Source organism: Stegostoma tigrinum, chromosome 6 (genome assembly GCF_030684315.1).
Source record: "Stegostoma tigrinum isolate sSteTig4 chromosome 6, sSteTig4.hap1, whole genome shotgun sequence".
Classification (NCBI taxonomy): Eukaryota; Metazoa; Chordata; class Chondrichthyes; order Orectolobiformes; family Stegostomatidae; genus Stegostoma; species Stegostoma tigrinum.
In genome coordinates this window covers 64,992,167-65,010,077 of record NC_081359.1, presented here as the reverse complement: position 1 = coordinate 65,010,077, position 17,911 = coordinate 64,992,167, and the positions used below count along the sequence as shown (strand labels likewise).

The 17,911-nt window shown below is 45.7% G+C and overlaps 1 protein-coding gene across 3 annotated transcripts in view; it reads left to right on the top strand.

Moving 5' to 3' along the window:
- Nucleotides 1-263: 263 nt before the first annotated feature.
- Nucleotides 264-17,911, top strand: part of uxs1 (UDP-glucuronate decarboxylase 1) — a 63,050-nt gene continuing 45,402 nt past the window's right edge. The window contains exons 1-2 of one of the 3 annotated variants that reach the window (XM_048533449.2): nt 264-408; nt 10,881-10,908. In XM_048533449.2, coding sequence (XP_048389406.1) covers nt 315-408; nt 10,881-10,908 — 122 coding nt within the window. In that variant the 5' untranslated portion in view covers nt 264-314. Of the gene's footprint in view, nt 409-10,880; nt 10,909-17,911 lie in introns of those variants that run through there. The other 2 variants (XM_048533450.2, XM_059646611.1) reach the window with 2 other exon arrangements.

Here is a 17,911-nt window from a genome sequence, read left to right as displayed (position 1 = left end):
TTAATAAATTTTCTTCCCAAAAATAACTTAGCACAGAAAGACAATAGATGACTGTTTCACAACATATTACAATTGAAACACGATGGCAATAAGAAAAAAAATCAATGCCTCACATTCACTTTCTTATAATTTTGAGATATCCCCTTTGAAACACCTCCAAGGCAACTCGGAGGATCCACTTTCATGCTGGGAGGATCAATGCTATCCCACAATGCCGTGAGAACTGCTCATGCGCTTGCGCGGCAAAAAAACGGAAGGTTTACACATGCGCAGTAGGCGCCGCTCTGAACAGCGGTCGGTCTGGAAAGCGGAGAATGGTAAAGAAGCGTCTGGTGGCTCTTTTCAGTAACATCAACCGAAGAATGATAAAGCTTTTGATTGCACTTGCACTGCTTGCATACGTGGCCTGTGAGTACGCGTTTGGTCTATGGTACAGAAGCTCCACAGAAAATAAATCAGGGGCTGGTTACGAAAGGATGAGGAAGTTGGGTTGGAAAATAGAAGGGGAGTGGGTAGAGATTGGGGGAGGGACCATAGACGGAGTATGGACGGCCGAGTGTTGAGCACAGGTGGGGTAGCGTGGAGTCCATATTAGTTAGAATGGAAGGGAGGTGGGGTGCAATGCTGGAGAATGGAGGGCAGAATGTGGAGAAGGAGAGATTCTGGAGAACTAGAGATTGGAATGAGGGTGTGCTGGAGAAGAGAGAGAGAGGACATGAGGATGAATGTGATGGGGGAGGGTAGCTGGAAAATGGTTGGTGGAGAATAGAGAATGATGGTTTCGGAGAATGGGGCAGCAAATAGAAAGGAGACTGGAGAACGGGGTGCGGAGCTGGAGAATTGGGGGTACAGCAGAAGATGAAAGGGTTTTGGAAACTTGGTGAGGTCTCATTGGAGAGCAGGGATGTGTCAGTGGAAGATTGGGACAGTGGGGTTACATGGGAGATTAGAGTGTGGCATGATTAAATGAATAGAGATGGATAGATATGGGGTGAGTTGGAGAAAGGGCAGATGATACTGCATGGAGAATAGAGACAGATCTGCTGCTTCATGGGTTGAGGACATAGTTCAAGGAATAGTAACAGGGGTAGATCACAATGGACAGAGAATAGAAGGGCAAGGGTTGCAGTACAGAGGGTGTATAGCAGGGAAATACTTTAAGACAACAAGATATGGAGCAGGGATAATGGGAACTGCAGATGCTGGAGAATTCCAAGATAACAAAATGTGAGGCTGGATGAACACAGCAGGCCAAGCAGCATCTCAGGAGCACAAAAGCTGACGTTTCGGGCCTAGACCCTTCATCAGAGAGGGGGATGGGGAGAGGGAACTGGAATAAATAGGGAGAGAGGGGGAGGTGGACCGAAGATGGAGAGTAAAGAAGATAGGTGGAGAGAGTATAGGTGGGGAGGTAGGGAGGGGATAGGTCAGTCCAGGGAAGACGGACAGATCAAGGAGGTGGGATGAGGTTAGTAGGTAGCTGAGGGTGCGGCTTGGGGTGGGAGGAAGGGATGGGTGAGAGGAAGAACCGGTTAGGGAGGCAGAGACAGGTTGCACTGGTTTTGGGATGCAGTGGGTGGGGGGGGGAAGAGCTGGGCTGGTTGTGTGGTGCAGTGGGGGGAGGGGACGAACTGGGCTGGTTTAGGGATGCAGTAGGGGAAGGGGAGATTTTGAAACTGGTGAAGTCCACATTGATACCATATGGCTGCAGGGTTCCCAGGCGGAATATGAGTTGCTGTTCCTGCAACCTTCGGGTGGCATCATTGTGGCAGTGCAGGAGGCCCATGATGGACATATCATCTAGAGAATGGGAGGGGGAGTGGAAATGGTTTGCGACTGGGAGGTGCAGTTGTTTGTTGCGAACTGAGCGGAGGTGTTCTGCAAAGCGGTCCCCAAGCATCCGCTTGGTTTCCCCAATGTAGAGGAAGCCGCACCGGGTACAGTGGATGCAGTATACCACATTGGCAGATGTGCAGGTGAACCTCTGCTTAATGTGGAATGTCATCTTGGGGCCTGGGATAGGGGTGAGGGAGGAGGTGTGGAGACAAGTGTAGCATTTCCTGCGGTTGCAGGGGAAGGTGCCGGGTGTGGTGGGGTTGGAGGGCAGTGTGGAGCGAACAAGGGAGTCACTGAGAGAGTGGTCTCTCCGGAAAGCAGACAGGGGAGGGGATGGAAAAATGTCTTGGGTGGTGGGGTCGGATTGTAAATGGCGGAAGTGTCGGAGGATGATGCGTTGTATCCGGAGGTTGGTAGGGTGGTGTGTGAGAACGAGGGGGATCCTCTTGGGGCGGTTGTGGCGGGGGCGGGGTGTGAGGGATGTGTTGCGGAAAATACGGGAGACGCGGTCAAGGGCGTTCTCAATCACTGTGGGGGGAAAGTTGCGGTCCTTAAAGAACTTGGACATCTGGGATGTGTGGGAGTGGAATGTCTTATCGTGGGAGCAGATGCGGCGGAGGCGGAGGAATTGGGAATAGGGGATGGAATTTTTGCAGGAGGGTGGGTGGGAGGAGGTGTATTCTAGGTAGCTGTGGGAGTCGGTGGGCTTGAAATGGACATCAGTTGCAAGCTGGTTGCCTCAGTCTCCATCTCCGGCAACCAGCTTGTAACTGTAGAGGAAGCCGCACCGAGTACAGTGGATGCAGTATACCACATTGGCAGATGTGCAGGTGAACCTCTGCTTAATGTAGAATGTCATCTTGGGGCCTGGGATAGGGGTGAGGGAGGAGGTGTGGGGACAAGTGTAGCATTTCCTGCGGTCGCAGGGGAAGGTGCCGGGTGTGGTGGGGTTGGAGGGCAGTGTGGAGCGAACAAGGGAGTCACGGAGAGAGTGGTCTCTCCGGAAAGCAGACAGGGGAGGGGATGGAAAAATGTCTTGGGTGGCGGGGTCGGATTGTAAATGGCGGAAGTGTCGGAGGATGATGCATTGTATCCGGTCGTATTCGCAACAAACAACTGCACCTCCCAGTCGCAAACCATTTCCACTCCCCCTCCCATTCTCTAGATGACATGTCCATCATGGGCCTCCTGCACTGCCACAATGATGCCACCCGAAGGTTGCAGGAACAGCAACTCATATTCCGCCTGGGAACCCTGCAGCCATATGGTATCAATGTGGACTTCACCAGTTTCAAAATCTCCCCTTCCCCTGCTGCATCCCTAAACCAGCCCAGTTCGTCCCCTCCCCCCACTGCACCACACAACCAGCCCAGCTCTTCTCTCCCCCCCCCCCCCCCCCCCACTGCATCCCAAAACCAGTGCAACCTGTCTCTGCCTCCCTAACCGGTTCTTCCTCTCACCCATCCCTTCCTCCCACCCCAAGCCGCACCCCCAGCTACCTACTAACCTCATCCCACCTCCTTGACCTGTCCGTCTTCCCTGGACTGACCTATCCCCTCCCTACCTCCCCACCTGTACTCTCTCCACCTATCTTCTTTACTCTCCATCTTCGGTCCGCCTCCCCCCCTCTCCCTATTTATTCCAGTTCCCTCTCCCCATCCCCCTCTCTGATGAAGGGTCTAGGCCCGAAACGTCAGCTTTTGTGCTCCTGAGATGCTGCTTGGCCTGCTGTGTTCATCCAGCCTCACATTTTGTTATCTAAGATATGGAGCAGGAGTCAGTCAGTTCATTGAGAAAGTGCTGCCATTTGTGAAATCGTGGCTAGTTTGATTCTCAATTCTGCTTTCCTGAATGACCCCTGTAATCCTTGATTCTCTTATCAATTTCAAAATCAGCCTCAGTCAGCCTTTAATATACTTAAAAGCTCAACAGTGATCTTTGGTTTAAAAAAATCCACAGATTTATTATCCTCCTATCTGTCTTAGGTAGGTAACACCTTACTCAATTATTTCCTGAAATACTTTCCACACCAAATGAATTCCCTTAGCATCTAATGTATTTCCAAAAAGTAACCCCTCATTCTTCAAGCCCATTCCATTTAATCTCCCCTAAGAACATCCCCCTATCTCCTGAATCAACTTTGTGAACATTCTGTGGACTGCTTCCTGTTTTGGATAAGGAGATCAAAACTGTTCACAGTATTCCAGGTGTGATCTAACTAGTGCTTTGCATTTTTTAATAAGTCGTCCATGTTTTTCTACTCTTATCCCTTTGAAATGAAGGCCGACAGTCCAGTTGTCTTAAATAAAAACCGAAAGAACTGTGGATGCTCTAAATCAGGGGCAAAAACAAAGTTGCTGGAAAACCTCAGCAGGTCTGGCAGCATCTGTGAAGAAAAAAAGTGTTAATGTTTCAGATCCGGTGACCCTTAAGATCTATTTGTTTTCCTTATTACCTACTGAACTTGGATGCTAGCTTTTTCTGAATTTGTGCATAAGGACTCCTCAGTCCTCATCTGCAGCTTTGTGCAGTCTTTCTCTGGTTTGAATAATATTCAGTCCTCAATACTTCCTGCCAAAGTGCATAACCTCACATTTTTCAACATTCTATTCCAGCTACCAAATTTTTGCGCTCAAACTTAACCCGTCCATATCCCACTGTAGACTCATTGTCATCCTCATCTTCTGCCTTCCCACGTATTTTTGTGCCATCCACAAACTTAGTGATAAGTACATGTGGTTCTGTCATTCATATCATTAAATAATCATGGTTTCTATTGCACTGGATTATTTACAGATTGCCATCCTGAAAATACTCCTTTACCCACAATCAGTGCCTTCCATTAACAAATCCTCTACCTATACTCATATGACCCCCGCATCATGGGCTCTTTTATGAAGTAGCCTTATGTGCAATACCTTACTGAATGCTTTGTTTATAATCCAAATATATTACATCTACTGTTTCCCCTTTATATTTCTCACTTGTCACCACCTCAAAGTATTCTAATACATCTGTCAGTTATGCTTTCTCCTTCATTAAGCCATATTGACTCTGTATGATTATGTTATGGATACTCTGTTATAATGCTCTTCTATTGCATTCTTTACATTTGACTCTTAACATTTTTGCAATAACAGATGTTAAGCTGTTTTATACTTTCCAGTATTTGTCGTCTTCCTCTTTTGAATGAGCGTGTTCATAGAATCTCTACAGTGCAGAAAGAGGCCATTCAGCTCATGGAGTCTGCACCGACTCTCCGAAGAGCATTCCTCACCGACCTATTCCCCTAACGTTATCAAAGACTTATCAGCCTTTGGTCCTGTTAGTTTCCCTAGTGCTTTTCCCATCTCAAGATAGTCATTATGTTTATTTCTGCTTCCCTCCCCTTTAACCACCTGATTATTTAGTGCTTTTGAAATGCTGTTAGCTTTCTCAACCATGAAGATTAGTGTAAAGTATTTATTTAACTCTGCCATTTCCTAGTTGCTGTTTATTTCCCCAGACACTCTCTCTAAGAGGCCTATGTTCACGTTGCCCCTCTACTGTAGCAATATTATGGAATTGAATGGGTGTATCTTTCCTGCAGTTTCATAGTTATGATGATAGCCCAGACATTTTGTGGACAATGTTTAATTTTGAATTGTGTATGTATGTGATGTCTGAGCAGAGATGAATGATGAGTGGTTGTATTTATACAATCAAAGTAATTTACCCTAAGAAGCTTTTTAAGTTTTCTTTTATCACTGTTCCTGCCTCTAGCAAACTCCATCTTTCTGGACACCTCCTCTCAACCTCCTATGCTCCCTCCATGTCCTCACCTCCAACTGCCTGTGCTTGAATCTCTCCATGCCTCTCACTCACTCCACCCTCTTCCCATAGGAATGCACAGTCCTCTGCTCTAACCCCAACCTCACCACTAAACTTCCCGACAAGGTGGGGTGCGGTAGTAGTAGAGTGAACTGACCTCTGTCACTCTGCAGCCAGATAAAAACTCTCTGACGTCTCTTTCTACCATTCCCTCGAACACAATCCCATCTCTCATCACCATGCCATCATATACCAGACCATCAACAACTTCGTCACCTCAGGACACCTTCCATCCACAGCCTCCAACCTGGTAGTTCCCCAACCCCACACTGCTTGTTTCTATCTCCTACCTAAAATCCATAAACCTGACTGTCTTGGTACATCCATTTTCTCTGCCTGCTCCTGCCTCACCAAGCTCATCTCCTCCTACCTTGACTGTGTTCTTTCCCCTTTAGTCCAGGAATACCCAACCTACATTCAGGACGCAACCCACACCCTCCATATTTTCCAAAACTTTCAATTCCCCAGCCCCCAACATCTTCTCTTAATCATGGACGTTCAGTCCTTTAACACAAGGATCGCCTAAAATCCCTCTACTTCTTCCTCTCCCATAAGCCTAACCAGTGCGCATCCCCCCCCCCCCCCCCCCCCCCATACTCTCATTCACTTAACGGAACTGGTCCTTAACCTCAACAGTTTTTCCTTTGATTTCTAGAAAGTGGGAGGACATGGGCACCTGCATGGGTTTGACCTATGCCTGCCTCTTCAGGTTTCATGGAACAGTCCCCATTCAACAACTACATCGGCGCCATCCCTCACCTCTTTCTCCACTACATTGATGACTATGTCAGTGCAGCCTCGTGCTCCCACAATGAGCTCAAACAGCTCATCAACTTTGCCAACACCTTCCACCCTGCCCTCAAATGCACCTGGACCATTTCTGATGCATCCCTCACCTTCCTGGACCTCTCCTTGCCCATCTCTGGAAACAAACTCTCCACTGACATCCATTTCAAACCCACTGTCTCCCCCAATTGCCTTGACTACCCCTCCTCTCACCAGCCTCCTGCACAAATGCTATCCTGTACTGCCAATTCCTCTGGCACTGCCGTATCTGCTCCCAGGATGAAGTGTTCCTCTCTAGGACTTCCTGATATCCTCCTACGTTAGAGACTGTAAGTTTCACTTCCTCTGTTATTAAGGATGCCTTCAACTGCATCTTCCCCATTTCATGCTGTCAAACCTTCTTCCCAACCCCTCCCACCCTCCCAGTAACGATACAGTCCCCATATATCACCCCGCCAACCTCCAAATACAGTGCATCATGCCTGACATTTTCACCACCTACAATCAGATACTATCACCAAAAAGATATTCCCCTTGCCGCGCCTGTGTGCTTTCATCCCGGATGCTGTCTGACCTGTGATTTTTTCAGCTCCACATTTATCAAGAAACAAAATCAATACTGAGTCTGTATAGGTGTAATTGTTTCATTCCAGTACAGCTGTTTGTTTGTGATGGTCTTGCTTTTTTTTAAACAAGTGCATGTTTTGCAATATGTTTATTTGCATTTACTTTCACAGTACACAAAGAACAGTGGGAGGTGGGGATCTGAAACAAGAACAGACTGCTGGAGAAACTTAGCAGCACCTGTGGAGAAAAGCGCAGTTAATGTTTTGAGGGTCACTGGATTGGAAACCTTAACTCTGCTTTTTCTCCACAGGTGCTGCCAAACCTGCTGAATTTCTCCAGCAATCTCAAACTTATAGTTATGTTGTGCCTTTAAAGTAAAGAAATTTGCCAAGGCATTTCACAGTGTTATAAAAATTGAATCACAAACAGGGTTATTAAGTCAGACAATTCCAAGTTTGGTCAAAGATGTGAGTTTTCAGGAGTACCTTAAGAGGGAAGGGAGTTGGTGAGGCAGAGCACTATGAGGAGAACACTTCAGACTTGTGTCCTGGGGGTCTGAGTGTATAGCAACCAATTACAGAGCAATTATAATTGGGAATATGAAGGAAGGCAGAATTAGTGGAGTGCAAATTTCTTGAAATGATGTTGAATTTAAGGAGATTACAATGAAAAGGAGAAGCAAAGCCATATATTTGAAAACAGAAATGAGAATTTTAAAATTATTATTATCTTATTATTTTGTTATTATTATATTGTAATTATTATTGAAATCATTGATACCTTGTGAATGTTTCTAAATTTTACTATGCAGTATCTAGTCCAGAAATATACTGATGTGTTTTCTATGGCAAATTAAAGTTCGTTTTGCATCTATGCATGTGTTTGACATCTATTTAGAACAGAATGATTTCTTATTCTGGTTACATCCATTTGAGAATCGTGCAGGACAGAGGGAGCTCATTCAGTACAATAGGTTTGTGCCAGCTCTTTGGGAAAAAAAAACTATCCATTAAAGTTGCACTTCTTTCCTCATAGTCCTGTATTTTGGTTTCTTTCAAGCACTTTTCCACTTTTGAAAGATACTGTTGAATCTGCTTTGCTACTCATGTTTCCAGTGGATTCCAGATCATCACAAGTTAAATTTAAAATCTTTTTCATGCTTCCTCTAGTTCAAATTTGTTTTTCACCTGTTATGTCTGTAAGCAGAGTAGTCTTTTTTACATATTCCCCTCTTTCGAATGAGGCAGTAGCATTTCCATCAGATCGTAAGACATGAGCCGAATTGGCTATCTCATATTGAGCATGCTCCACCATTCAGGGAGATCATGGTTGATCTGATAATCCTCAGCTTCACTTTTCTGCCTTTGTACATTGCCTTTGATTTTCTCAGAGCTTAAAAACCTGTCTGTCTCTGTCTTGAATATTCTTAAAGACACAACCTCTACAGTCTTCTGTGATACACAAGTCCACAGATTCACTGTTCTCTGAAAGAAGGAATTCCTTCTTATCTTTTTTAACTGTGTGACCCCTTACTCTGAGATTATGCCCTCTAGTTCTTGACTAACCTACAAGAGGGGGTCAACATTTGTGTCTACCCAATCAAACATCACAGAATCACAAAAAGGTATCGTTTGGCTCATTGTGTCTTTACCAGTTCTTCATGACTTAGTACCATTCTCCTTCCTATTCCCCATATTCTTGCACGTTGGATGATTACTTTTATAGAAACGATACGCTCATGAATGCCACAGTTTTGAACCTGCTTCTACCACATTTCCAGACAGTCTATACCCAAACCAATCGTTGTGTGGAATCTTTTTTCCCTCATCTTGTTTACTACTTTCACAAATCACTTCTTAAATTATACAAAAATTGTAATAGCTTTCCTTATTACTTGTACCTTGTGTTGATGCTGTGGCTTTAAGAGGTGTGTTTTGTCGTGATTTCTTTTAGGGAGAGATTGGAGGAACTGGTGGGGAGCAGTCTGAGAAGATAAACTTGTGAAGCCATCGGTGTGTTTTTGTTAATAAAGTTGGAACAATAGGAACAGGCTGAATGAGTATGGTCAAGTGCCCACCCACAGAACCAGGGATTTTAGATTTAGTTTTCAGCAGTTGCGGTTGGGGTTTTGCAGTGGAAGCTATTTTTCCACTCTCTCAACTAGATCAAAGAGCTGGGGGTCCTTTTCCTACATTGCTGGATTGCATATGAGACAAACCTGTTTTCTGAATTTGCTTTTTGCTAAGGGTGTTGAAATGAATTAGCTTTATTGCCACATGTAATCAAATGAGTACAGTAAAAAGCTTATGTCTCCACTTACAGCACCATCTTAGATACTAGTTACTTTGGAACAGTTTCTTCAGTTATCAAATTAATTACAGTGTAACAATGACTGACACACACACACACACACACACACACACACACACACACACACACACACACACACACACACACACACACACACACACACACACACCCACACACCCACACACCCACACACCCACCCCCACACCCCCCTTAGGTGCAGACTACCTACGTACACTCCTTAGTGAATAAAGTTAGATCATAGTTATATACACTATAACCAAAGGTCAGAAAAAGACAAAACCAAAGTCGACAAGACAAACATCAGTCTTTCTGTAAGGGCTTTTTGTGGCAGACCAGCCATGTGGTCTGGCTGCTGGCTCTGTGCTTGGCCACTTCTGCTGCTGATCCTGCTTTAAGAGGTCGGAGCAGGGTGTCGGAGGCTGAGAGAAGGGATGAAAAGAGGGAGAAAAAAGAAAAAGAACAGGCAGATCAGACAAGCTCCACCTGGAGCATCCTACTCTATCACCATCTTACTGGTGTGTTTATGGGATGTTACTGTGTTGGCACAATTAATTAGTAATAATTACTGTACCTATGACTCTTAAATTTTCCAATATCTTTAAGATATTCCAAGTTCTTCTCTTTTGTATTTTACCTGTGGTTAAATGAACCATAACTTGAATTTATGACTCTTGCTATTCAGTACCTGACAGAGTTATTGAGATGTTGAGCACAAGACCGACCCTTCGGTCCATCCTGACCAGCAGTCCTATATTAATCTGGACCCATTTGCCAGTGTTTGGCCCATATCCCTCTAAACCTTTCCTTTTCATTTACCCATCCAGATGCCTTTTAAATGTTGTAATTGAAAAGCCTCCACAACTTCCTCTGGCAGCTCATTCCATACTCTCACCTCCATCTGTGTGAAAATGTTGTCCCTTAGGTCCTTTTTATATCTTTCCCCTCTCACTTAAATCTGTGACCTCTAGTTTTGGATTCCCTCCCTGGGGAAAAGACCTTGCTATTTAACCTATCTGTGTCCCTTATGACCTTATAAACTTCTGTGCGGTTACCCCTCAGCCTCTGATGCTCCAGGGGAAATAGCCCCAGCCTATTCAGCCTCTCCCTATAGTTCGAACCCTCCAGCCCTTGCAACATCCTCATACATCTTTTCTGAACCCTTTCGCAACATCTTTCCTAAACAATTTCATGCAATACTCCAACTGCTGAAGTGTGGGTTCAGTACAGAGAGCGGGGGGACACGGCCTATGATCTAGTAGGTGACTTTACCTAATGCACATCCTTTCATTTATCAAGTGCCTTAAACTATCAACTATCAGCTTCACCATAAGGCTTAGTGTCAAAAACTTATTGAAAAAACGTCAGTTGCATGTTTAATTTGCTGGATCAGTGCTTGTGGAGATTTTGAAATTTAAACTATCAAAAGCAAGATTTGCAATTTGATTCATGTACATAATTACTGAAATATGTATGTTATTTCCTTTTTACAGCTGTTTGGGGAAATTTTGTCAGCATGAGGTAATGTATAATTTACACATTTTTCTTACAATTTTCTGTATACTTGTATTTGTCGTGTTAAATCTGGCAGCCACCAGATACTCAAACTTAACTTGAAATATTTGTCAAGCAAGGATAACAAAGTGTGGAGCTAGATGAACACAGCAGGCTAAGCAGCATGTCAGGAGCACAAAAGCTGACGTTTTGGGCCTACACCCTTCATCAGAGAGGGGGATGGGGAGATGGAACTGGAATAAATAGGGAGGGGGGGAGGCGGACTGAAGATGGAGAGAAAAGAAGATAGGTGGAGAGGAGAGTATAGGTAGGGAGGGGATAGGTCAGCCCAGGGAAGACGGACAGGTCAAGGAGGCGGGATGAGGAGGTAGGTAGGAAATGGAGGTGCGTCTTGAGGTGGGAGGAAGGGATGGGTGAGAGGAAGAACAGGTTAGGGAAGCGGAGACAGGCTGGGCTGGTTTTGTGATGCAGTGGGGTAGGGGAAGAACTGGGCTGGTTTTCTTCCCCTCCCCCCACTGCATCCCAAAACCAGCCCAGCTCGACCCCTCCCCCCACTGCATCCCAAAACCTGCCCAGCCTGTCTCCGCTTCCCTAACCTGTTCTTCCTCTCACCCATCCCTTCCTCCCACCTCAAGCCACACCTCCATTTTCTACCTACCTCCTCATCCCGCCTCCTTGACCTGTCCGTCTTCCCTGGATTGACCTATCCCCTCCCTACGTACCCACCTATGCTCTCCTCTCTACCTATCTTCTTTTCTCTCCATCTTCGGTCCGCCTCCCCCTCTCTCCCTATTTATTCCAGTTCCCTCTCCCCATCCCCCTCCCTGATGAAGGGTGTAGGCCCGAAACGTCAGCTTTTGTGCTCCTGAGATGCTGTTTGGCCTGCTGTGTTCACCCAGCTCCACACTTTGTTATCTCGGATTGTCCAGCATCTGCAGTTCCCATTATCACTGATACATATTTCTCAAGCATATGTTTTGAAGTGAAATTGTGCAATCTGGTTATTGTGCTTTGCACTCAGTGTTTCCTAGTAAGCTGTATCTGTCTCTTCCTGGTTATTTAACAGAGAGTTTACTTGGGTTAAGCTAATTTTGTTTGTGCACAGTTCCAAATTTCCCATTTTAGGATAGGCATGTTAATGGCAACAGTGAATCCAATTACAGACCTGATACTTACACTATTCTTAATTGATAAAGGGTTATTTCTAAAACATGTATAGCTAGTGTCTCAGTAGTTGAGACTGTGCAAAGTTAGGTACCATGTCCCCATCTTTTAAGAAAAGATTGTAAAGTTTGCAAATGTATAGTTCTTTCAGCCACTATCACTGGAAACATATGAGCCTTGTTTGCTTGACCTAAGTTTTTCAAGGACCGAAACATCCCCCTCGCAGTGGTCGAGAATGACCTCGTCCGTATCTCCCACATTTTCCACAACTCATCCCTTACACCCCTTCCCCGCAATGACAACTAAAACAGAATCCCCTCATCCTCAGGTACCAATCCCCGGATCCAACACATCATCTTCCGACACTTCCGCCATCTGCAATCCGACCCCACCACCAAAGATATTTTTCCCTCCCTAACCTTACCTGCTTTCCAGAGGGACCACTCTCCGTGACTCCCTTGTCTGCTCCACGATCCCCTCCAGCCCCACCACACCCAGCACTTTTCCCTGAAACTGCAGGAAGTGCTACACCTGCCCCTACACCTCTCCCCTCGCCGCCGCCCCCCCATTCCAGGCCCCAAGAAGACTTTGCACATCAAGCAGATGTTCACCGACACATCTGCTAATGTAGTATACTGTATGTGCTGTTCCTGTTGTGGCCTCCTCTACATCAGGGAAAGCAAGCGGTGACTTGGGGAGGGTGGCACAGTGGCTCAGTGGTTAGCACTGCAGCCTCACAGCGCCAGGGACCCGGGTTCAATTCCAGCCTCGGGCGACTGTCTGTGTGGAGTTTGCACATTCTCCCCGTGTCTGCGTGGGTTTCCTCCGGGTGCTCCAGTTTCCTCCCACAGTCCAAAGATGTGCGGGCTAGGTGGATTGGCCATGCTAAATTGCCCGTAGTGTTCAGGGGTGGGTGGGTCTGGGTGGGATTCTTCAAGGGGCAGTGTGGACTTGTTGGGCCGAATGGCCTGTTTCCACACTGTAGGTAATATAATCTAAACTCCTTGCTCAGTTCACACTAAACAACTGCATCTCCCAGTCGTGAGCCATTTCAACTCCCCCTCCCATTCCTCAGACAACATGTCCATCCTGGGCCTCCTGCATTGCCACAACGATGTCACCTGAAGGTTGCAGGAACAGCAACTCATATTCCGCTTGGGAATCCTGTAGCCCAATGGTACCAGTGTGGACTTCACAAGTTTCATAATCTCCCCTCCCCCAACAGCGTCCCAAAACCAGCTCAGCTTGTCCCCACCTCCCTAACCTGTCCTTCCTCCCGCCTATCCCCTCCTCCCACCTCAAGCCACACCCCTATCTCCTACCTATTAGCTTCATCCCACCCCCTTGGCCTGTCTGTCCTCCCTGGACTGACCTATCCCCTCCCTATCTCCCCACCTACACTCACCTCACCTTTTACTGGTTCCATCCCGCCTCTTTGACCTGTCTGTCTCCTCTCCACCTCTCTTCCCCTCTATCCATCTTCTATCCACCTCCCCATCTCTCGCTATTTATTTCAGAATCCACTTCCCCTCCATCATTTCTGAAGAAGGATCTAGGTCCAAAACATCAGCTTTCCTACTCCTCTGATGCTGCTTGGCCTGCTGTGTTCATCCACCTCTACAACTTGTTATCTCAGATTCTGCAGCATCCGCAGTTCCTACTGTCTCTGAAACAACTCCCCTAATTTGTCCTTTTCCACACTAAACCTAACTGAATTCTGGTCACTGTTACGTTGTCCGCTTGCCGGTCATCATTTCCCAAAATGAAATCCAGAATTACATCTCTTCTCAATGGCCTAGTCATATTGTTGAAAAACCATCCTGGATAGCGTACGTGATTTTTTTCCATCCTCTTTCTTTTATATTGTTCAAAACCGAGTTGATACTGGGACACTTAGTCTCCCATTATTATTGCCCACCCTCCTATAGGCAGAAATTTGTCTACGTGTCTGTTCTTCTATCTACTTTACTATGAAAATTGATAGTATTCCTAGTGGTATGATTGACCTTATTTATTCCCAATTTCAACCCCAAAAACCTCAGCATCTCTTCACTGTGAATCATTCTTCAACCAATGCTGCTACCCTCCCTTTTTTTCGTCACCCACGCTACCTGCCTGACTTTTGCTCCTTTAGCCAGGTTTGTTATAGCAATGTCAGAGCTGCCAGTGTGCCCCAATACATCTGCCTTGTTTGTAATACTTGTTGCATTGAAGCATAAACAGCTCAATTCATCAATTTCCTTTGGATGCTTTTTAATCCCCCTATCATGTCACTGACTGCGTCACTAATGCTCTACCTCCTGTTACCTGATCTGAATCTAACCCATCTAAGCCTAGATTTTGCTTCCTATTCTTTGCCATATTAGTTTAACACCTCACCAATGGAACTGGCAAAGCTCCCGCAGGGATATTTGCCCTAGCGCTGCCCAGGTGCAACATGTCAGGTTGAACAGGATCCATCTTCGCCAGAAACAGACCTAAGGCCTCAAGAATCCAAACCTCTCCCCAGTACACCCTTTCTCCAGCCATGCATTCATCTGATCAATCGTCCCGTTCTTGCTGTCACTAGTATGTGGTGCTGGGAACAATCCTCAGATTACTACTTTTGACTTTATCTCCTAACGTTTAGTATTTAGCTTTCACATCCTCATCCCTTTGTTTACCTAGATCATTGGTTTCTAGGTGTACAATGACTGCTGGCTATTCACCCTCCCACTCCAGAATATCCTGCATCCACTCTGAGACATCCCTGATCCTTGCATCAGTGAGGAAACATACCATCAGGAATTCACATCTACAGCCACTACCAGGGACTTCTGCATTTTCTTCCTGAGACTTTTACTTCATCTGTAGTAGTGGCCATGTGATTAAGGCGATGGATTAAAAATCCATTGGTGTTTCTCCGCACAGGTTCAAGCCTTGTTGACTATGTTTCCTCAATTTGAAGATTTTAACTTATCGAGCACAGTTATTTACTGCTCAAATCTCTCTCAACAATCTCACATTTTCCACTGGGTAGCTTAGAAGAACAGAGCGATCTTGGGATAATTATTCAGAGATTCCTGAAGTTGGCAGAACACGTAAATAGGATAGTTAAGAAGGCATATGGGGCGCTTGCTTTCATCAGTACTGGCATGGAGTATGAGAGCAAGGATGTAATGTTGGCGGTTGTACAGAATGTTGTTCAGGACACAACTGAAGTACTGTGTGCTGTTCTAGTCACCTCATTACAGGAAGGGTGAGATAGCACTCAATGGTGTATCGAGGAGTTTGAAGGAGTACGGAGGAGAGGTAAACATGATTGAGATGCATAAGATTATGAGGGGTATAGACAGGGTGACTAGAGATCAGCTGTTCCCCTTGGTTGTCGGAACAATAGCATAGTATTGGTTGGAGATTTTAATTTCCCCTGTATTGACTGGACCACCCACAGTGGAATTTATCAAATGTGCCCAAGAAAGTTTCCTAAATCAATACGTAGAGGGCCCTACTCAAGAGAGTGCAACACTGGACCTCCTCTTAGGAAACGAGTTCGGGCAAGTTACACAAATGTCAGTCGGAGAACACTAGGTCCAACGACCATAACTGTCTTAGCTTTTTCCATAACTATGTTAAAACTAGGGCAGGTCCACGGGTTAAGGTGCCAAATTGGAGCAGGGCCATTAGGCAGGTTCTAGCAGAGCTCGATTGGGTGAGTTTGTTTGTAGGAAAAGGAACGACTGGCAAATGGGAAGCTTTTATAAGTGTGATATCAAGAGTCTAAGGACAGTATGTCCCTGTTAGGGTGAAGAGAAAAGCTAGCAGGTTTAGGGATCTCTGGTTGACAAGGAATATTGAGTCTCTTATCAGGAAAAAGAAGGAGGCATACATTGCGATTAAGCTATCGGGCTCAAATGAATCCCTAGATGACTGTAAAAAGTGTAGGAGCACACTCGAGGGAAATTGGAGGAGCAAAAAGACGGTATGAGATGGACCTCGCAAATAAGGTTAAAGATAATCACAAGAGGTTCTATAGCTATATAAAGAGTAAAAGGGTGACCAGGGAGCAAATAGGTCCACTTAAAGATCAGCATGGTTGTCTCTGTGTGGAACCACAGGAGATGGGTGAGGTTTTTAATGAATAATTTTCCTCCGTGTTTACTGAGGAGAGAATCATGAATGCCATGGGAAAAAGGAAAGCCGGTGGGGATGTTTTGGACTGTATACACATTACCAGAGGGGAAGTGTTTGCCACCTTGAAGTGCGTTAGGACCAATAGATCCCCTGGGCCTGATCAGTTCTGTTCTTGGACATTGAAGGAGGCTAAGGAAGACATTGCAGAGATTTTTGCTTCATCTTTAGCCACTGGTGAAGTTCCAGAAGACTGGCTAATATTGGTCTATTGCTTAAAGGTAGCAAAGACAAGCCAGGGAACTACAGGCCAGTGAGTCCGACGTCAGTCGTAGGCACGTTATTGTAGAGGATACTGAGAGACAGGATCAGCCACCATTTGGATAGTCAAGGTCTGATTAGGGATAGTCAGCATGGATTTGTATGCAAAAAGTCATGCCTGACAAATTCTTTGAGTTTTTCGAAGATGCAACAAAGTGGATGGATAGCCTAAGGCAGTGGATGTTGTCAGCGAGACTTTTGACATGTCTCACATGGCAGGCTAGTCATGAAAGTTAGGTTGTGTGAGATCCAAGAAGAACTAGCTAATTGGATTCAAATTTGGTTTGATGGTTGAAAGCAGAAGGTGATGGTTGAGATAACACGGGGTGGAGCTGGAGGAATACAGCAGGCCAGGCAGCATCAGAAATGCAGAAAAGTTGATGTTTCGGGTCGGGACGCTTCTTCAGAAATGGGGAGGGGAAGGGAGCTCGGAAATAAATAGAGAGATGAGGGGTGGGGCTGAGGAAGGTAGGTGGGATCGTGATAGGTGAGTACAGGTGGGATGGATAGTCGAGAGAGAAGCTGGCCAGGTTGTGCCAGGTCAAGGAGACGTGGATGAGACGGAACGGTGGTCATGGGATGAAACCATGGGTGGGAAGATTTTGAAACTGGTACAATTCACATTTACGCTATTGGACTGCAGGCTCCTGAGGCGGAATATGAGGTGCTGCTCCTCCAGTTTGCGGGTGATGGCATTATAACACTGGAGGAGGCCCAGAATGGACATGTCACCCAGGGAGTGCGAGGAGGAGTTGAAGTGGTTCGCGACTGGAAAGTGTTACCGTTTGTTACAAACAGAGTGCAGGTGCTCTACAGAACAGTCTCCAAGTCACCGCTTAGTCTCACCAATGTAGAGGAGGCCACATCAGGACAAGCAAATGCAATAGACCACATTGTCGTATGTGCACGTCTGATGTGGAAGGTTTGTTTACCAGTAAATAGTAAAGTCTTGAAGAATGTTGTGGATCAGAGGGACCTAGGAGTACAAGTACATAGTTTGTTGAAAGCGGTGTCGCAACTGGACAAGTTGGTGAAGAAGGCATTTGGCATGCAGGCCTTTGTCAGCAAAGGCATTGAGAATAGGTGTTGGGACATTATGTTCCAATTGTATAAGTCATTGGTGAGGCTGCACTTGGACTATTGTGTTCACTTTTGGTCACCCTGTTACAAGAAAGACATAGTTGAAGTAGAAAGTGTACAAAGAAGACTTAAGAGTATGTTGCGAGGTTTAGTAGATCTGAATTATAGGGAGAGGTTGTCCAGGATAGGACTTTATTCCTTGGAGAACGAGGGGTGACTTTACTGAGGTTTATAGAATCATGAGGGGCATAGACAGGATGAATGTGTATAATGTTTTTCCCAGGGATTGAGAATTGAAAACCAGAGGGCATAGGTTTAAGGTGAGAGGGGTCGG